Below are 22525 nucleotides of genomic sequence, written 5' to 3' on the forward strand. Positions count from 1 at the left end.
CCCATAGTATGTGACTGTTGCTTATGATAAAATTGAGCACATGGTAGGTACACACAAAGCAACACCTATGATTCTTTCCTCTCTCTATATGTGCATGTGTGTCTGTGTGTCTGTGTGTGTGTCTACATTTACATACTCATATGTTTCTGAAATGGAAATCTTTGTTGTAGGACTGACTGCCATTAAATGCAGATGCATGAAACAAAATCATCTAAACTCTTTTTGCCAAATGATTCTTGGCAAAGATAATATTGTACGTCTTCTTTTGCCACATTTAACATATTTTTTGAACCAAGGAAAGTAGAACTCTTTATTTATTTATTTATTTATTTTTGAGACAGAGTCTTGCTCTATCGCTCAGGCTGGAGTGCAGTGGCATGATCTTGGCTCACTGCAACCTCCACCTCCTGAGTTCCAGGGATTGTCCTGCCTTAGCCTCCCAAGTGGCTGGGATTACAGGCGCACGCCACTATACACAGCTAATTTTTTATGTTTTTAGTAGAGACAGGGTTTTGCCATGGCCGGGCTGGTCTTGAATGCCTGACCTCAAGTGATCCACTAGCCTCAGCCTCCCAAAGTGCTGGGATTATAGGCATGAGCCTTGGCACCTGGCTAGAACTGTTTTCAGAAGGCTCTTTCAAATGAGTTTAGGATATTTTATATATAATATATTATTATATATTATATATAAACAGTATATACACACTACATATTGTATACTTATACAGTGGTAGATAGGTAGATAGATAGATAGGTAGATAGATAGATCTATAATCAGCAGTTAAAAGGTGGTCCAAGAAGAATTTTTTTATGGTGCATCCTTTACTATGGTCTTTAGAGGAATGCTGAGAAGTTTAGTAGCAAGAATGATAACTACAATTATGCCAGGTTATCTGCTTAGTATATTTCACATATTAGTTCCTTTACCATTCACAATAATTCTATGACAGGGACTAGCAAACTTCTTCTGTAAAAGATCAGATAGTCAATATTTTAGGTTTTGCAGGCTACATCTGATCCCTGTTGCTACCAGTGTTGGAAGTACTTCTGATGCAGCTGCTCCTCCTCCTTTTTCTCTTTCTATAACTACTTCTGTATGTTTTTTTCTTCTAAACTTTTAAAAATAGAGGAAACATTCTTCTATGACATACCACACATACTCAGGCCATGGCCAGCTTTTGTCTGAAGACCATGGTTTGCCCTCTATGAAATATCTATCAATAGCCCTATGTTACAGATAGGGATGCAGAACCCCCAAAAGGCTAACCAACTTGCCCAGCGTGCCTCAGTTAAAGATAGTGTTTTAAACCTCAGGCAACAATATGCTCTTTAAATACCAGCGTCTTATTCACCAAGCTAAAGTACCCTATGTCTCAGAAGGGATTTGATTAACCATGCTAGTATTGTCTTGTTTGTCTCAGAGGCAGCAACTGTGAGATAGTGAAGATACAGGCAATGATGATGACGATAGTTCAACATTTGGGTGCTTATTATGTGACAAGCACTCTGCTTCTTATATATGATTTAAAAAAAAAATCCTCACCACAATCGTATGAAAAGGGATTGTTTGCTTTTTATAGATAAAGAAACTGAAGCTGAGAGATTAATATATCCAGGCCACAGAGTTCATGGGTTATGCAACTGCAGTTAGTACACAAGTCTTGCATCTCTAGAACCTGTCTTCAATGCCATGGCACGACACTGCCTTACCATTGAACCTCTTGTGTACTGGGACATGTGACTTTGATTAAAGTTAGTGAAATTTACTTGGCTCAGCCTTGTAAGGGCTAGTAAAAAGAAACCTTCTTAACCCATCTGTAACAATGAGCAAAGAAATGAAACAGAAACAGGAAAAATTATGTATATATTGTATATATGGTATATATAGATACAGATATACAAACATAGCTATGAATATATACATATATAATATTTTAAAGATTCTCCAAGTAAATACAGTTAAGGCAGAACTTGAGTTATCATCATGAAATTCAGGAGGAATGACTGCTGTTTTGAAGCAATGAGTGCACTTTGAACACTGAGAAAACTGGGCACAATCCATTAGCTAATTATTTTCATGAGTCTATTGTAGAGCGTCCATTCTAGCCTGTACCATCTTCTTTTAGGTCAATTGTTTCTTGATAAAAAGCAGAGTGGCGTTTAGATAAGGATACTATCAATGATGTTCCTAACCTCCGTGCAAGTGCTGTCTTAAAAAAGTTAATGTCTGGCGAGTCATTTTGATAGGGAAGCTCTCCTAGAATTATTCTAGAAAATAACTGAAGATACTTGTTAGACATTTCTGGTCTTTTTCTAATAAGCAAGTTTGTTTTAATGGGTTATCCTAAACAGGTAGGTTTAGACTAAATTCATTTAGAGCCTTCTCAGCATCAGAATCAATTGCAGGCCATCAGGCATAATTTTAAAAAGATTATCATGAAAATGATCCCTTTTTGTGTGTAATATTGTCAGGATGATGTGATGACAATGTTCTAGAATTACAATTTAATTTTTTCTGTAAAGGTACACTTTATAGCAGATAGGACAAATGGCTTTTTTGCAACTTCTTCAGCCAGTTTCAGTATTGATCTTTATACCTGGTTTATATAAACAAGTCTGCTGTCTACACAGTTAACTGCAATTTTATCAGGTTGAAAAGATCATTGAGAAGGTCTACTAGCTGCATATTTTCCTAAGCACAGCATCTCCTCAAATGTTCGGTGGCAGGTGGTTCGGCACATTAGTATTCAGCATTGCTTTTCTGGTTTACACCTGTAGGTGAAAACATCATGGCTCTTCTGTAAAGATAATCTACTTGAGAATATGGTTTTCTTAGAAATAAGGTTAGTGATTGGTACTTGGTAAAGCCATTTTGATAAAGCCATCATGAAGGTGGAAGCAATGGATAACGGCTTTTGATAGGTTTATGCGATTTTTTTCTTGAGATATTAATACAATTTCTAGGAACAATTCTTAGAACATCAAGGCTATTTGAGGACAGCTCCAGCACCTGATGTAAAATGTTGATGATAAAAACCAATAATTTATATATGGCATGATGTGAAACAGGTTTTTAGTTAAATTAAGAGTGGATTTAACTCTATTGTTCAGCCTGTTTTTAGAAAATAGACTCCCACATTCGTGTCAAGAATGTAAAGTGTTCTGTAGTAGAATAAACTGAAATAATCCACATTGCTTCTTTGAAACCATAGTTTCTTGGTGCAAGTAGAACTTTGGACTGTGGCATTTTAAATCACTTAGCAATGAAATACAAAAAGAAGAAAAATGAGGGATATTGTGAAGCCTTGTGGTATAAGGCATCAATTGCTCCTTCTATACCAAAAGAGGATATAATATCAAGTCCAGCATTCCATAATATAAATTGTTTACAGTAGAGTTTGTTAAGGGTTTTCACTTATGCCTAACGTCCCAAAAGTATATTATCAAGACACAACAGTACCTCAAACATTTTGAATTTTGAAATAATTTTTAAGTAATGAATATGCTCCTTAATGCTTTAGTAATCTCATGTTCTCTGAATATATGTAAAATACACATGAGTGTTTCTCTCTCACTGGCATGTGAAGTGATTTACCATGTTTATTTTTTATTTGCAGACATTTCTATCTGAAATATCCAAGTTGTCTCCCCTTTATCAACTAATGAGCACTTGAAGAGCACTGATAATGAATAATTTTGAAATGATCATATGCTAGCCCTCTGAATATTCTCATTCTCAAAGCAGAATATTAAGATGTGTCAGTTGAATTATATGTGGCTGAATTAGTTGAATTGAAACCATGTGAGTAAACTTTTGAATGGCCAAAGAAAAAAAGCTGATAAACTTATTAAAGGAAGAAAACACTTCTGCTTCCCAGACACATATGCACATTTGCACACACAGTATCTGTGAAGTTGCTTTTGTTTGAAAGTGAGAAAACCCAACTCAAATTTGCCAAAACTAAAATAAGGAATTCAATCTCTCTGGTAATTGGGCTTTCAAAGAGTGAGGCTTGCTTCAGACCTAAAAAGTTCATGTTCTGCTATAAAAGCTCTGTCTCACACCATCACTGCAATTCTGCTTGCTTCTGTGATTGGCTTCTTTTTCAGATAATTTCTTCCAGATGTCAACAATATGACTACGGGCATCTTCAAACCTGTGTTTTTCATAGCGCTCGTATTCTTGTAGAAGTAGTGTTCCTTCTCTCTGTGAGCACTGCTCAGCGGTCATCAGGGAACAATCTGATTGTGCCTTCTGACATACTTGTTAAAACCCTCTGAATGGCCAAACCTGGATAATGGATTCACCTCTCTGATTTTAGAGGTACTGGAGAGAGTAAGCCCTTCCCTAAACAATTTAAACTGAGCAGGATTAATATTGAATGGTATATGGTATCTGGAAACAAGGGATGCATTCAGCATATAATTTTATGACACAATAAAAAAAATACTCCTAAATCTACTCTAGTAGAGGTGTTTTGTCTTTTATAAAGATGTCTCTGGTGTCTTATTGCTGCTTTGCTTGTTTCCCCAAAATATGATTTTTAAAAGAAAAATCCTTTATGAATAAGATTTACCACCTCTAATGCCACATGAGGCAAGCTAATATATCTATCAGACACTGTTTCCTTGAAGGAAGAAAATGAGACTATAATGTGCAGAATTTTCTCCTTTACATTTTTATTTCTATTCGCTAGTGGTATCAGTGAGAGTCTTTAAAACATTCAAATTAAGCAAAAACTATGAAAACTCCCCAATGATAGTACATAGCCCAGTGAACATTTAAATGACAAAGTTTTTTTTTGTTTAAGCATAAAGTAAATTATCTGAAATTGATTGAGCTTGATTTTTCATACAGGACTTATGTGAAAAAATTATTTGAGCCTTGGTTTATGGAAGAGTCAAAAGCATTGTTTGAAGTTAATATTGAAATTCTAAACTATGAATTTTTATATTCTATTAAAGTCACCTCTTCCACTTTTCCCCATTTCAAGTGTTCTCCAGAATTTTAATGAGTATTAGTTGGTACATGTTGTTAGGTAAACAGGTCTGATTTAATACATAAATTTTCTGAATATTTAATCTTGGAGTCTGTTTTATGAGAGAAAGCTCTATTCATCTATGACATAGAGCTCTATTTGTCTTTCACTGACGTCTCTCTCACTCATTCACTCACTCTTTCTTTGCTTTAGTAAGAGCTGCCTTGAAATGTCATGATATTTTTTATATAGTAAAGGAAACCAAAATGGAAATATAATAGGAACCAAATGATTCATTTATTCCTACGTTAACTTGAAATAATGAAATGGAATGACCATTTTAGAAATATTAAGATATCTGTTAAAGAAGAAAACATAAAACTATTAAATAATATGGCATAACTATGAAATGATATTTCTACTAAAGTCTAATACACAGTATCTTAAAATCAATCAAATTCTATACTGTTACTTTATAGATATTTTCACTTCTATGACAATTTTTACTTTTTATAGACAACTATAATATAAATACCTAGTACCTCCAAATTGTGCTAATAATGCTTCCTATTCTTTGAGTGTAAAGCTAAATTTTAACTTTTCCAAATTCCTTTGATTAATGCTGCAAACATAAAAGTAGGATAAATCTGTCAAAAATGAACAATTTGCACAAAGAATTCAAATTTCTCAGGTGACAGCATTTTAGCACACAGAGGGGAGTTGTCAAAATTTCACTACAGGCAGTTTTATTCTATACAATGATACATTTTAAACTATCTTGAAAAGAATTAGGTGGTAAAATTTACTGTCATCATCCTGGGAGAATATCCATATTTTTTAATTTCTCTATGTGCCAATCTGTTCTCTTTATACTTAGGTCATTCTGATCCCATTTTTGTAAGCCTTGCAATACCTTTGCAAGGAACTTCCTTCATTCAGGTCTTTGGGGGCATATATTGATCTCAGTCAGCTAACTAACATGCTGTCAAGTCCTGCTGGGCCATCTTCCTGATGGATCCTCTCACAGATCACTTGGATTGATGAAACGGGAGAGGAGATTTTGAACTAATTATAAGGAAAATAGGAGTCCCATTGTCTCTTTTCTTTATAAGAACAGTTAATTAGACACACAAGCGTTTATATATATTCTGCTAAAAACCTCCTCCTCTGATTCTTCATCAGTTTGCTTAACCATATCATTATAAGTGTAAAGAACTTCTTTGAACACTGGAACCATAATGGATGTATTAAAAATTTTTCACTCTTCTCTCAGCTAAGTTGAGCTACACTTAGTTTATTATGACTCTGGTATTGAAAGACCTCATTCTAATTCCCTTATAGATCTGCCTTCTTTAAGGTCTACTGACTCAAGAGCTGATATGAAGAATGCCTGTTGGCCATTATTTGAGAGTAATACATGGTAAATAGCTTTTACTTTGAGATCTATATTGTCACACTACATCATTGATAACATTTTTTCAGTCAAATTCAGGCTACTACATTTTGTATCCTAGAGCCTTCCTTGCGGGGAGGGGGTTGGGGAGAGGTGTTAGCATTTCGTTGCAATCCACCTATGAACTTTGTTTCCTGTGCCTTTTATTTATTTATTTTTTTATTTTTATTTTGTTATTTTTTTTTTTTTGAGACGGAGTCTCATTCTGTCGCCCAGGCTGGAGTGCAGTGGGGTGATCTCGGCTCACTGCAACCTCCACCTCCCAGATACAAGCGATTCTCCTGCCTCAGCCTCCCCAGTAGCTGGGACTACAAGTGCATGCCACTATGCCCGGCTAATTTTTTGTATTTTTAGGAGAGACGAGGTTTCACTGTGTTTCTATCCCCTGACCTCGTGATCCGCCCGCCTCGGTCTCCCAAAGTGCTGGGATTACAGGCATGAGCCACCTCGCCAGCCTGTTTCCTGTGCCTTTAACATGCTTTTTTTTTTTTTTTTTTGGAGACAGAGTCTCGCTCTGTCGCCCAGGCTGGAGTGCAGTGGCGCGATCTCGGCTCACTGCAAGCTCCGCCTCCCGGGTTCACGCCATTCTCCTGCCTCAGCCTCTCCGAGTAGCTGGGACTACAGGCGCCACCACCACGCCCGGCTAATTTTTTGTATTTTTAGTAGAGATGGGGTTTCACCGTGGTTTCGATCTCCTGACCTCGTGATCCGCCCGCCTCGGCCTCCCAAAGTGCTGGGATTACAGGCGTGAGCCACCGCTTTCTTATTCTGCTTTTTGAGTTAGTGCTACTGAGTGTTTTCTCATCTATCAGCAGGGAGGAAAAGAAAATTTACCACATTATGTTTTTCTTAGCCTGCCAAGATAGGATTTAAAGCAGAACTTTAAAAACATAAGCACAGCAGGCCAACTTCCTGGCTCTGTCCTCTAGGGAACAAACCTCTTTGTTGTGACTTCCCTGGTTTATAGTTTTACTCTTGTTGTTAGCTTCTGTGGTTCTAGAGGCAAATTTTCTCCTGCTAGTTCTCCTTTGAAATAATTCTAATATTATTTTTCCAGCACCATAACCCTTTATCCTAAACACATTATTTCAATATTTTCTTTATACCAGCAGCTATTTTTAGTTCCGTTAAATAGATGGGTAATAGAAATATGGTACCAATTAATCCAAGTTTTTCATATTATAGTTTACTAAAATGATACAATTGCCCCCTACCTAATAATTATATTATTTTGGAAAAATAAAACTGAGAAAAGTACATTAGGAGAGTATGTTTAAATAGCTACTTTATATAAGGATATTGGGTTAAAATCACTATTTGGTGAATTGTTATATCCTTCATTTGGTAGAGACCTTTTTAAGAACTCCATGAATGTTTTCTGCTAGAAAATGGGTAGACAGTTAACATCGTTATCAAATTTGCAACGCTTCTCAATTAAACAGAATTTGTTGCACTATGACTTTGTTTTAACTTTTGAAATTTCCCCAGAATTTCAATGTTTCTCTTGTTTATCATTTGTAATATAGCAATTTTAACATTTGCCTTACTTTCTTTTATGTCATTGATGTGTGTTTTCACCAGAAATACATTGAGCTCTTACGATGTCTAAGAGATTCTGGTGGGTCCTAGGATGACAGAGAACACATATGAGCTGCAGGTGATACTTCCAACCCTCATGGAGTTTTATATCTGATTCATCCTAGTTAGTCATCACTGAATGTTTTCATTTAGGTTACTCTTCCAATAAAGGCAGGTTAGAAAAGTGAAAGGATGTTTTGGTTTCATTGTCTTTAAAATTATAGCAAATGTTAAAATATTTTAGAAATTCTAGAATAATTTGTGGGTAGCCAAGGTGTGTGTGTGTATGTGTGTATTTATATTTATATATAAACAAAAGATATATAATGTATATAAATACAATATATAAATTATATTGCACATACTTGCTAATATAAACAGCAAGTATTTGTATGTAATACATATATTATAAACACATATTTGCTATTAGTATTTTTCTATTTAATATACAATTCCTGGAGCATACAAAATTGTAAGTATTAAATAAATTTTCATAACCGAATTTGAGTATAGAGCCAATTTCATCATTTTTGCTTGCTTGGAATTTGATATTTAGGCTGCATGTTGAAAGGGTTAAATAATTATTATCTTCTTTTGTTGTAAAGTTTTGTTGGTGAATTGATTTGTAAGTAAAAATACAGATTCAAGAAATTCATAAATTATGCTCTTTATCTAAATTTTGGCGTAAATAAAATGTCACAGAAAATGCCTCATCTTTTTCTTTTTTCAAAAGTACTATATAATATGATGAATCATATTTTCAAGTATCACAAGAGAATTGGGAGTATAAATGTGACAAATAATTTTATCATGAATTGTCACAATGTCTGCTTTGTGTTTGTTCCTCTACTAGTCTTTCCTGAGTCACCCCAAAGAGATTTTACTTCTCAGATATCAATATTATTTTTGTCTTTCTTATAAACAAGAAATAATAAAAATAAGCATTTTTAAACACCTACTGTGAGTCACACACATATTGATTGGGCTTCCTTTCCTTTAGCAAATGGATTTCTCAATTGAGATCAATAATTTTATATTTTTGATTATGAGTTTCAAGAGTTAAGAGTTCACCAGTTTATTTTTAGTACTTGGTATCAATCACATAGTAGACCCACATTACATATTGTCCAAATGAATAAATTAGTAATGAGGGAATTAATGAAAGGTCATTCACATTTTTTCTCTTTTGCTATTATTTGTGTTGAGGTGTTATTTTGCTCAATCTTTGCAAAAAATAATTGCTCTAATGTTTTTTAAATTTTTTTTTTTTTAGTTTTTTTGTAGTAATGCTTGCTACAATAGATCTTTGAGACTTCATGGAATATATTTTTTAATGGTGCTTTCAAAATTAACATTTATCATTTAAACACCAAGTTTATTTTTCACGGTTATGAAAGAAAGAAAGGCATTTGTATGGTTTCATTCCCCTGTGTATCTGTGAGTACTTGAAATTTATCATAAATATAAAGCATTTCTTATGCCAATGTAGTTTCAACACTGGGACCAAGTGATATTCTGCAGGCTAAAAGATTTTCATCTCTTTCAGATTAGTTGATTTCTTCCTAACAGTTGCTGTATCAAATTTCACACTAAATTCATTTTCAAAATGTATTTTCTTAATTTTTAAGTAGCATCATGGTATAAAGAAGCCCCTATATTTTACAGATGCATTCTCAAATAATTTACAGATGAAATTATATGTCCTGGATTTGCTTCAGAATATTCTGGGATGGGGAAAGCAGCATAGGAAGAAGGAGATGAAATAATATAACCCCAAATTGATTAATTGATTGGTTAAAGCTGAGTGATAAGTGTGTACTTTTATTTTTTATTTTATTGGAACAGCTCTGAAGTTTTCATTCTTTCTTAGTCATCTTTTTGGCATGTGGGTCCCTGTCCCTTATCTGTCTCACTCCTGTGATCTGTAGGCATCCACTCAAGATGTTCCTCCTGCCCCCCATACACTGCCACAGTCTTTCACTGGACTAGGACATGCTCTTCCCTCAGATCTCAGCTTTCTCCAGGTACTGATTGTCCATTACTTTACTTACCTCAGTTAGGTGCCGCTGCTGTGCTCTTCTCTCTCTCCTCTATCAAGGTACATATCAGACTTTCCTGTAATTGCTTAGTCCTGCACCTAGACTGAAATAGTGTTATCTTGTTCATATGGTATCCTTAATATCGACCACAGAGTGGGAGTGGGTGCTGAATAAATACACAGACAAACACAAAGTTACCGTGCTTCAAATTACTCCTCCATATTTTCTGTGCAGCAAGTAATATCCGCTAGGGAGAGGCCCATCAGTAACCTTTGCACCTCCATCAATGACTTTATGTCCGGGATAAGTCAAACATGTAGTTGTTTCTCTGCTACCTCATACCTCACTAAATTCATTGCAAATGTGTAGGATTATTAAGATGAAGGGGGGAAAAAGAAACCAGCATAAAAGGATAGGTATCAAATTGACTTTACACAATTTTTGTTTGATGTTGACTTTCCATTGCTGTTTACATCATCACCTGAGAGCCGACTTTATAAATGCCAGATGGTTATAGTCGGTGTGGGACTTGAAGACAAAAAAATCAAGCTGTTATAATGCTAGGCATGTCCAATTTTCCATCAGCACAAACAACACATTGACCTATGGGTTTTTTTGTTTGTTTGTTTTTTTCATCAGTAGAGATTATTTCCAACAAGAAATCAGGCTTTTTGAGGATCAGAGCTACCTTCATAGTGTTTTAAAAACTTAGAAAAATTCCAGATGCCATTTTTAAATGTAGTATGGTGTGGGTTCCCTCTTCCCCACATGGAGTTATTATTGTAGTAGAGCAGAGAGATATAACTTAATAACATCCAAAACATTATAAAAGCAAAATGATAATATTATTAAAAACCTCAGGAGTAAAAATGTGGCATCCATTTTATTGTCTTTAAAGAGAAGAAATATCATATCTCTAGAGTAAACAGTTGAAAAATTTAAAGCAAACAACAACAACAAAAAGGCATAAAATCTGCCTGGAGGGACCATCAACTATTAAACTTGTTTATAGCACTATATAGAAAATGGCGAAAAGTTGAGTTGAAAAATGGTATAACTGTAGAAATCAATGGGGATTTTATGGTAGTAAAATGTGTTTTTACATTAAGAAGAAAGTTGTGTTTATTTTCCCAATTGCATATCTTCATGGTTTATTGATATCTTCTTTTATCCATTGGTCAGTGGTGACATTATTAATATTTATATAAATATGCATAGAATTTGAAATAAATGGGTTAGGAGAAAAGCATCTGATAGCATCATATTTGGTTCTTTAAGTCTTACTTATTAAAATTAGGTTTGAGCCTTTACCTATGCATTTATCCTTTTAGAGTTTCTCATAAAAGTCAGATATTACCTCTTGTCATCTCTTAAACTCTGTAAGTGCTGTTCATGAAAATTAAATTAGGCCTTCCTTGAGCACCCTATTTAAAATTGCTAGCTGCTCGGCGCACTCCAGATACCCTTTAACCTAAGTTGCTCCCATTGCCCTTAGCATCTTGCACATATGATATAATTCATGTATTTATTATGTTTACTGCTTGCTTTCATCTCACTCTGCATAAGAATATGGACTCTCATTCATTATGGTGTTTTATGTATGCCAAACACCTAGAAAGGCACCTGTGCCTCATGAATTAATGAACAAAAGAATGAACTTCTAGTAATAATAACAGCTAAAAATTACTAAGTACTTTTCTGTGTACTAAGCACTGTTTTAATTACTACTTATGTATAAATTAATCTAATCTTCAGAACGCCCCTGTGAGGTCAGTGTTGTTATAATCCTCATTAAACAAACGAGGAATTTAAGGCCCACAGAAGTGAAGCAACTTGATAGTTACTTAAATAGTTGGGTTATATGACTAATAAGTGGCAAAATCTGGGTAGCAACACAGGCTGTCCTGCTTCTGAAGCCATGATCTTACCCATTAAACTAAACTGCCTCTAGTTTGTAAACCTAGCCTTATGGGGAAAAATGTACATATTTTCATAAATAAATAGCTCTCAATATTTTTAATGTCTCAACACACATGAAGGATTATGCCCCACACACCTTGAAAATAATGCCATTCTAAGAGAGGCTTGAGAGGTAAGAGGATGAAGATTATTGGCAGTTTTCTGCAGGCTAGCTGTAAAGCATCCGCTTTCTAACCGGCCTCTGACATCACTCTTGACAACTACCACCTTGATTTGACTTTTGAAAAAGTCTCCAACTTCTCAAGATGTCGGTTTTCTCATTCTAAAATGTGGATTCTGGAATATAAGCTATCAAATGTCTTTCTCCATCCTAGTTCCACGGTTCTATAAAGTATTTCTGTGCTCAGATGTACAGGGAAAGTATTGACAGTAGAAAGAGAGAAGAGCCTTTTCCTGTACCAAATGCTGGTCAAGTCCTTTTTCTATTTGAACTTTAGTAGAAATTGCACAGGGTTTCTCAATAAAATAGAAATTAAATGAAAGTTGAAAAAGAGATTGAAGATAGAAAAATAAAGGCTTTTCCAGAATCCATAATGGCCTTTGGATTTTTGCTACAGCACTGGGCTTTATTGAGCAGACCCTTGAAATTTTTACTTCTCTGGCATACCTGACAGTGGAGAGTCCACGTTTTCATTTCAGAACAAAAGGTTTTTTTATGTGTTTTTCTGTTCATTAGATCATTTTTCTCCTTCCACCCTCTCAATGGGGACATAATTTCTGGCTCAAATTCTCTGCTATATCTTTCTATACTCAGGGAGATTGTTCCTTTTCCAAATTTTACAGTCATCATAATATTAATCATTTCAAAATCTGGTCAACACTGACTTAACTATACTATCACCTTAAAAACAAACAAACAAACAAAAACCCGAAAATGTCTCCATGTCATTGGGACCTTTATATCATGTTATTGAAAAGTAAGATAGTACAGCCTCTTTGGAAATCAGTCTGACAGTTTCTCAAAAGTTTACCCATAACATTACCATATGACACAGTAAATCCACTCATGGGAATATATCCAAGAAAAATGCACATAAAAATTTCCACATAGAGGCTCAAAGCAGCATTGTTCACAATAGTCAAGAAGTGGAAATGATTCTGAATGTTCATCAATTGATGTATGGATAAATTAAAGGTAGTATGTCTATGAAATAGACTATTATTTAGGGAAAAGGAGTAAAGTACTGCTTTGTGCTACAACAATGGATTTTTTTAAAATTATGTTGAATAAGAGAAGCTGATCACAAAATATGCAAACATATATTTTATAATTTCATTTATATGAAAAGTCCAGAATAGGCAAATCTACAGAGACAGAAGGTAGATGAGTGGCTGCCTAGAGCTGAGATGGCTTGGGAGGAAATGAGGAGTGACTACTAACAAACTTAGGATTTCTTTTGGTTTTGATGAAAATGTTCTAAAATTGGTCGTGGTGTTTGCATAACTGTGAATATATTAAAAACTATTGAATTGTATACCTTAAATGGGTGAGCTGTGGTATGTGAATTATGCTTAATTCAGATATATATATATGGATGTATGTGTGTCTATATCTCTGTACAAAGGTATCATTTTACCTGGAGTAAATATAATCGAAACTAATTCGCAAGCTACCCTCCCATTTCTCTACTGCCAATATTCTTTGGTTTCAAAATGCACATATATTAACTAAGTACATAGTGACGGGGGTTGTATGAAAGGAGATTAGGTATGTATGAGTGTTTTGTGGTTATTGTCTTAGGTGATGAAAGCTATGTTCCAGTATTATACAGAAAATCAATATTATTCTATATGCTAAGGATATTTTGAGCCAATATAAAGTAAACGATGTATTATTTGTATTTACAAGATCTACAAAGTTTCAAACCAATCTATATGTAATGACACAGGGCCTTAAAAATAGAAATGTCTTTGCGACCAATATGTTACATAGGTGAAGAGGTGATATTATAATTAAGATTATCTGAAGTTCTTAATAAACTGTATTGAACATGGACTGCTAACAGTACACAATTGGTGTCTTACTCTTTTTATAATAATGTTTTTAGTATTCCACTGAAACATGGTCAGTGAATGTGCAATATTCTTAGTTACCATTATGAGGGACTCTGTATATTACAGTCTCTCCACTGTCTCTGCTGTTAGCAGGAAAAATGCTGGGAACAAAGGCAGCTACTATCAACAGGGAGCCATATTAATTATTTGAAATGTGCCTCCTAAGAGGAATCAGCGGAGTTTATTACAAGTCGAATATTACTTGAAATGGGAAGTTTACTCCAACTGTTATCATAATCTATGTATCATTAACTTTCCTTGTTTAGGAAAAGAGATTAACAATGCTGTAAATTGCTATAGTAAATGTGTGAAATATATAACTGCGTATTCCCATTGTAGAAAGAAAGTAGTGGGTCCTCCACTCCCACTCAAACCTTCTGTATATAAAGTACCTTTAGAAATTGAACTGACTCTGTAATTACGCTTTCTTGCCTCAAAATCCTAATTGCTTATTATTATCAGTATACAAACAATGGCTACTTTGAAAATTAGATAATTCTTTTATATTTAAGCTAACAATTTTTCAAATCAGCGTCTTGGCCTTAAAATTCACTTTAATGCTTTCATCTCATAAAATAGAAAGTGTATTACAAATCTGTGTGTTAGCTAACAAAATGTTTTGCAAGGAAGATAGAATTAATCCATCTACTTCCCTTTTAAATTGTGGTTAGTTGTTTTTTTCATTAAATACAGATAAGAATACTTTTGTATTCAAGTAGTAGAGATGAATCTTAAAGGTAAAATATAAATTAATCATAATTGTGAAGTGATCTAAATAAATGTTTCTCAAACCAATGTACAAATAACCAAAAGTGTTATTTGCACATTGGGTGCCAGTCTGCAGACTGTTTATTACTGATCTGCATTGAGGTAGGTGCAGAAATTGAGAAAGTTTAGAAATATTTACAGCAAGCTGGGCGCAGTGGCTCAAGTCTGTAATCCCAGCACTTTGAGAGGCCAAAGCGGGTGGATCACGAGGTGAGGAGTTCAAGACCAGCCTGGCCAACATGGTGAAACCCCATCTCTACTACAAATATAAAAAATTAGCTGGGCGTGGTGGCACACGTCTGTAATCCCAGCTACTCAGGTGGCTGAGGCAGGAGAATAGCTTGAACCCGGGAGGCAGAGGTTGCAGTGAGCTGAGAGCACGCCACCGCACTCCAGCCTGGGCAACAGAGCAAGATTCCGTCTCTAAATAAATAAATAAATAAATAAATAAGAAAGAAAGGAAGAAATATTTACAGCAAATAAATATGCCACTTAATATTTATTTAATCTAACAACAAAAAATAAGGACTTTTGTTTTATTTGTCTTTGCTTTGAGTTTTTTTTCTTGTAACTCATTTTTATTGTGTTTTTAAAGTTATCACTCCACAACAAATTCGTAATTTCACGACAACAAAAAAAAGAAGAATCATAACTTAGATTGTTGGAAAAGCACTGCTTTAATTGGGTGATATTTGGATGACACATTGTTTTTATGTTTGGGCAGATATGTCTACACTCTTTAATTTAGGCTATTAATTCAGTTCGGAGTGAAATAATGTTATATCATAAAAACAATTTAAAAAGGGAAAAGACATATGTATGATGTCTTCTTAATAATTTGTTTTGGGTCCACAGGGCAGGCACATCACGGACAAGTTTCATACATTTCTCCACCAGTTCACCTTGACTCTGAGCTAGAAAGACCCTCTGTTAAAGGTGAGTTTTTCTTTATATAAAGAAAAAGTAACTCTGCTCATTCTTTGATGAAAGCAATGATGGTTGCACATATGTATTTTGTAATGCAGTGCCTGTTCAAAAAGCAGGGGTAAAATGAAGTATGTGAGTAATCTGGAGATAAAGCAAGTCTCATTTATAAATGAAAATGTGAAATATTTCTCTGAGAAATGTTTGTAACCCAAAATACAATGGCTTCAATAAATCAGTATTTATAGTGATTCAACTAGTGGAGGACTAGTTGAATGCCAATTTAGATTTAGAAATTACCAGATAACCATAACTTTTTTACTGAGACCTTCTTTTTCTACTATCCTACTTTTTTTTACATTAAGATGTCTTAATCTAAATCATATTGACAGATTTTTTCCCCTGAAAAGTAATATTTTATTATTATTCTTAAGTCATTTTATATTAACATCATTTAGTTTTTAAAATATATGTTAATTATGTATTTTTAAATTGATGCCACCTGTTTCAGTTAAAGATTTTTGTAAATAGTCATACAAAATAAAAATTAAGGGTAACATTTACTGCCTCATAATCTGAATACAAATTTAATCCTCCTGCTTTTAAATAAATATTTATCAATGATTTTCAAAATGTTTCTTGTTCTCACAGCTGGTATGTGGACATGCCTTTTAATTTTATAAATACCAAATATTCCAAGGTTAACTTTTTGGTTTTAAGTAATGCAGTATATTTTCTTATATTTTCAACAGTATTAATTACTTAATAAATTAAAAGTCATGAGGTCTGACGTTTCTGAACATGTTTTCTGTATGGGCTATTTCCTCTCCTGGAACTATCTTATCCCTTCTTGTCTGAAACCACCATTTCAACGCCCTCCTCTATATTAGTTTCTCTATTAAGTTTTCCCTGACTGTGTGATAGGGTGGACCTATGTGCACGTGTCAGTTTTCCAAATGCCCCCTGTGCTTGCCTCAGTTATTACACACCTAAGACACTGGATTTTATTTTGTATCATACATGTTCCTTTCCCTTATCTGTATGCTCTGTGAGGGCACAGAATGTCATATTTATTATTTTTCCCTGAGCCTTCGGGTCTGTGCTTGGCACATGATGGAAACTCATACAATGATTTCTAAGGTACTGACAGTGAAGGTGACAGCCTAGATCCTGAAGGATGCATCTGTGCTTTATTAGAGAAAAAGAGAGGAGAAATGATAAGTGAATCCCATGAAAAGGAAGAAGAATGAGATAAAACATAAATACGTGAAGGTATTTTTAAGGAATTGTGCTGGATGCACAGTAAAAGGGGAGCAGTTCTAGAGGAAAAGACTAGACAGATGTAACGAGGCAGATTGCGATGGATTCTGTATCCCATACCAAGGAGTTCGTGTTTTACCCTGGATAAAAATATGAAATATTTTAAATTATTTTTCCGCAGGTCAGTTGGGTGTTACATCATAACATTATCAGTTCGAGATATGAGAAACATATTTCTGGTGTTAGTGTAGGTAATGAGCTGATTGGAGAAGAGACTGGCAGAAGGAGGCTTTTCAGCAGTTCAGATAAAAGATGATGGGGAAATTAGGAGTGTGTCCTGGCAATGTGAGGATCTGATAAGTATTTTGAAGAGACATGACATTTCAATGAATAGATACAGGTAAACGGGCAGAAATGCCTCTGAGGTTTCTATATTGATTAACTGCTTGGATGCTACTATGGTTTGAATGTTTGTATCCCTGCCAAAATTCATATTGAAACTTAATCGTTAGTGCAACTGACATTATGTCTAAGAGGTAGACATTTAGGAGATGATTATGCCGTGAGGGCACTGCCCTAATGAATGGATTACTAACCTTATAAAAGGGCTGGAGGAAACTAGGTAGGTCCTTTTTGCTCTTCCACCTTTTGCAATATGAGGACACAGCTGGAGGCACCATCTTGGAAACAGGGCAGCTCTCACCAGACACTGCATCTGCCAGCCCCTGACCATGGGCTTCTCAGCCTCCAGAACTGTGAGAAAATAAATTTCCATTCTTTACAAATTACCCCATCACAAGTATTTTGTTATAGCATCACAAACGGACTGAGATGGATGCTTATGACATAATTGTTCATCATGAGAAATAAATATGAATTATAAATCAATGCATTGCTTTAGACACATTAATCCATAGTAGAATATTCCTACTAAACTTGAAAGATAGAGTCCTACTAATGCGAATTGGTGGCTTCAGTAGAATTCAATTCCTCATACATGATCCCAATATGATTTGAAAAAGAGTACTACTTTAGGGTCATGGATAAGACAGTATAATGATCTACTCCAAAACTTAGCCACTTAAAACAAGAAATATTTATTATAGTTTTGAGAGTCAGTTGATGTCCACTGACTTAGCTGGGGCTGAATGTTTTATAGTTAACAGACTGGTTGGTTTTGCAGAGGAGGGGACTTACTCACGTTTTTTAAAATTAACTCATTTTAGCATTAACTCAAAAGTCCACAGTCCAAACTCATCTGAGACAAGGCAAGTCCCTTCTGCCTATGAGCCTGTAAAATCAAAAGCAAGTTAGTTACTTACTAGATATAATGGGGGTAGAGGTATTAGATAAGTACAGCCATTCCAAATGGAAGAAATTGGCCAAAATGAAGGGGCTACAACCACCATGCAGGTCCAAAATTCAGTTGGGTAGTCATTAAACCTCAAAGTTCCAAAATGATCTCCTTTGTCTCCATGTCTCACATCCAGGTCACACTGATGCAAGAGGTGGGTTCTCATGGTCTTGGGCAGCTCCACCCAAGTGACTTTGCGGGGCACAGCCCTTTATGAGCTGGCATTGAGCATCTGCAGCTTTCCCAGGTGCATGGTGCAAGCCATCAGTGCACCTACCATTCTGTGGTCTGGAGGACAACACTGTGGAGTTGTAATACAAACAGGGCTGAAGGGGGATGGTGCTAAAATATTCGTAAGAAATCTGGCCCCATAGTTCAGTCACCTCCCACTAGGACCCACCTCCAACATTAGGGATTACAATTTGACAGGAGATTTGGGCAAGGACACAGATCCCAACCATATCAACCATAATCCAACAGTCATTTCTGCTTGATATCTACCTCAAATTGTGCTTTCTACCTTAAAATGTTGTCCTGATAGATTCTATTTCTTATTCGATTTAGGAGGAATGATATAAATTCCTCTGCATGCACAGATCAGAGACTCTCCTAAATTGTTCTGTGATTAATTGTTCAATCCAGTTGCAGTTATAATCACTAGCTCATGTGACCCTGCCCTGCAATTTTCAAAATAAAAATAAAATTAATTAGACAAATAAGGAGATTTGTACAAATTACCAAAATAACAATGCAAAAACTCTTATTCATTTTTCTTAAGACAATCTTATAATTAAAGACAAATATTGGAAATGGGATAGAGTTGGTATAATAATATCATTAGCTTGGAACTATAAAATATTTCCTTTCAACTATAACCCCTCATCTTTATTTATAATTTAAAAATATACTGTACACTATCGTTGATATGTATATGCATTCAAATTATACATGCAAAATATACATACATCTCCATATCTATCTGCTCATCTGTTGACAAGGGACATGGGACAGAGAGGAGGAGGAGAGCAAGTTTCTCTTGTATGTTATGGATTTTTATTTGAATGTATAAAATATGACAAATTAGATTCTTTAAATAATTGAAATTCTATCTTCAGTAATTTTTTTTGCAAGATTATATAGCAATATCCTTTGAATTGCCTGTAAACTAACACTAGCTAACCATCTTACCTTTTCTTTTTCTATTTTACTACGGTAATTTCATACGTATTGAAAATATGAGCAACATCTCTAGGTATTCCCCTTACTCCATTCACCCATGACTCTCTGTATCTCTTTCTTTCTCTTCCTGAAGCAATTTCACCGGTCTACATATGTGTTAATGTTTTAGGAATTATTGCTTTATATATTAATTCCTTTTATAGTTTATGGACTTGACTATATTCCTATAGGCAAATCATACTTAATTTTCTGTTACTCATTGGTCTAGCAATATGAACAAAAACATTTAAAATATATTAACATAGTTATAAATATTAGCAAAGGAAACTCAATCTAACAATATGAACTCAATCTAAAAATAACACAGAAGACTGCTTCAGATACTTTGCCATTTTATTCTTTTGTCACATGAAATATCTTGGATTGATACTTACTTTTTATAATAGTGATTGTGCTTTGAGTGTTTCAGACGATAAGGTAATTATTGGTAACTTTGAAGTTGTGTTTTCAAACTCTATTTTGAAAATTATATATATACATATATATAATACAGAAGGGGGTTGGAATGTAAAATCACATTCCAACCCCCTTCTGCTCCCTCACCTGTGAATCATTTTAGTTTTAATCCATGGGTCACCATTCTACCTCCTTTCAAGTCCCTTGATTTATTCCACTTTCACTCTCATATTTTTAGGGAAAAAGTATTTTGTGTTATTGTTACATTTGTTTACCATAGTCACAGTGTGTTTCTTTTCTGATAGTGTTCATTTGAATTATGTTCAACCTGCTGTTAGTAATCAAAAGGAAAATACAGTAACAAGTTACAAAATACCTTTGAATAAAATGTTGTACTCTCTGCAGTTGCAAAGTAGCCACTGAATTTATATACTAATGAACAAATTTGAAAGATTCTGTTCTTTAAATCTAATGTGATCATACATGGCATTTGGTCGCATAATTTATGGCTGTGATGGCTTTACGTGCATTCTTCAATTACAGATTTTATTACTGAATAGGGGTGTAAATTTCAATAGTTTACTAGTGCATTAAAGTCACAATACATTACAAGGTAATTAACCAGAGCTGCCACTATAAATAGAAAAATAGTCACAGCCTTCACTATAAACTACTTACTAAAAATAAGGTTCTGAATCAGCATTCAGCATTATAGTAATTCTTCTTGCCATACGTCTCATTAATCAGGACTTTTTAAAAAAGCTTCATCTCAAAGCACTATTATTTTTAAAACTTTCATTATTAAAACAAGTTTGTTATAATTTTGTGGTTAATTTAATGGGATTGATTATATATTTCTGTACGCAAGTAAGCTCTACATGCTTTTGAGGCATATTTCCCACTTTTACTAAAGTGGAAATGAAAGAAATACTACTTTGGTGATTTTATGGCAGATTTGTAAATAAGTACATAAGAGTTCTTAGCAGGACTCATTAAAAGTTAGAGTTCTGAAGGTCATATGTCCCCACCAACTCTCCTTTCTCCCAACTGTTATTTTGCCTCCTGACTACTCATATGCAAAATGCCCTACCCCAGAATCATGTCTTAATATATTACAGAGTCACTCAATGAAGATGGTTGGGTGGGAATTTGTGTTAAAGGTAAATCAGAATCCTAAGCAGAGGCATATATTATTTGAGGTTTATATATACCAGTTGGGACACATCCTTCAGTTGAGACTTTGTTGTTTTTATTTTGTGTTTTTCTGTTTCATTATTTTCCTGTATAGTTTGGGACAGCCTTAGCAATCCATTATAAAATCCATTATAGAAATTATTCACAGCATCACTAACAATTGAAGTTAGACAAATTCCTGTCAATTACCAAAAAAAAAAAAAAAAAGACATTAATTTCTAAAAAATGCCCTCCTAACGTCATACTAATGATGATATTTTGAATATTTTGCTATATTAAAAAACTGACAATTATTGAATATATTCCACCTTCCAATATAGTGAACTACTTTTATTTATTTATTTATTTATTTATTTATTTATTTATTTATTTATTTTTTGAGACAGAGTTTTGCTCTTGTTGCCCAGGCTGGAGTGCAATGGCTTGATCTTGGCTCACCACAACCTCCGCCTCCTGGGTTCAAGCGATTCTCCTGCCTCAGCCTCCCGAGTAGCTGGGGTTACAGGCATGCGCCACCATGCCTAGCTTATTACTACTTTTTATAAATCTAGTGAATTTTGTAGAGTTTTTCTATAGGTAGTGTCTTAATAAGAAGTCTAATATGGGATACTAATTTATATATTTGCTAACTGTTGACAGTTATGATGTATACTCTGAGACAAAGCTAATTTTTCACATTTAAAAAATTACAATTATTTTTACCTTTTTTCCCTCAAATAAACCAAGTCATATAAATATGGTTCAACTGACACATAATCAATGAACCAGAGTAATGCCGGGCATTAAGTTTCATGTGCAAATTGAATTATATTCAGCAAATCCACTTACTGAAAATATTTTTTAAAGTTCAAAATAAGCAGATGGTTCTGCCTAGTGCATCTGTATTAGAAATAGGCTGTAGCCAAAGATTTACTATTACAAATTGGAGACATTAACACATGCTATTATCTAGTGAAGTATAAAAACAGTTGAAATTAACTAAAATAAAATAGGAATGTCACATGTAGCATTCTCCTTGAAGAGTCTGCAAGCCTGTTCTCTAATATTCTGTGATGATGCTTTTCCAACTTATCTGATTAGCAGACATTACAGGGGGAGGGAACATAAATTCCCTAGTTTTACCTACTCTTATCCCAATAGAGTAAAAATGAAACTTGCATATAACAGAGTTCTTTGATTGCATTAAATTAAAACTCTTTTCCTATGTTCCTACGCCTGTAAAGCCAAACATTTTTATTATTATTTAGAGTACACTGTGAACACCTAGAAGATACAAGCAGAGAGTATAGCTTGTTAATATTAACAG

At 34.3% G+C, this 22525-nt stretch overlaps 1 protein-coding gene across 47 annotated transcripts in view; it reads left to right on the plus strand.

The window, feature by feature from the left end:
- ADGRL3 (adhesion G protein-coupled receptor L3) overlaps window positions 1–22525 on the plus strand; it is an 866327-nt gene that overhangs the window by 596412 nt on the left and 247390 nt on the right. For all 47 annotated transcript variants that reach the window (XM_032151681.2, XM_032151691.2, XM_032151695.2 and 44 more), the window contains one exon: window positions 15708–15788. In XM_032151681.2, the coding sequence (XP_032007572.1) occupies window positions 15708–15788 (81 nt within the window). The remainder of the gene's footprint in view (window positions 1–15707; window positions 15789–22525) is intronic.

The sequence above is a fragment of the Hylobates moloch genome, unplaced genomic scaffold, assembly GCF_009828535.3.
Source record: "Hylobates moloch isolate HMO894 unplaced genomic scaffold, HMol_V3 SCAFFOLD_2, whole genome shotgun sequence".
Taxonomy (NCBI): domain Eukaryota; kingdom Metazoa; phylum Chordata; class Mammalia; order Primates; family Hylobatidae; genus Hylobates; species Hylobates moloch.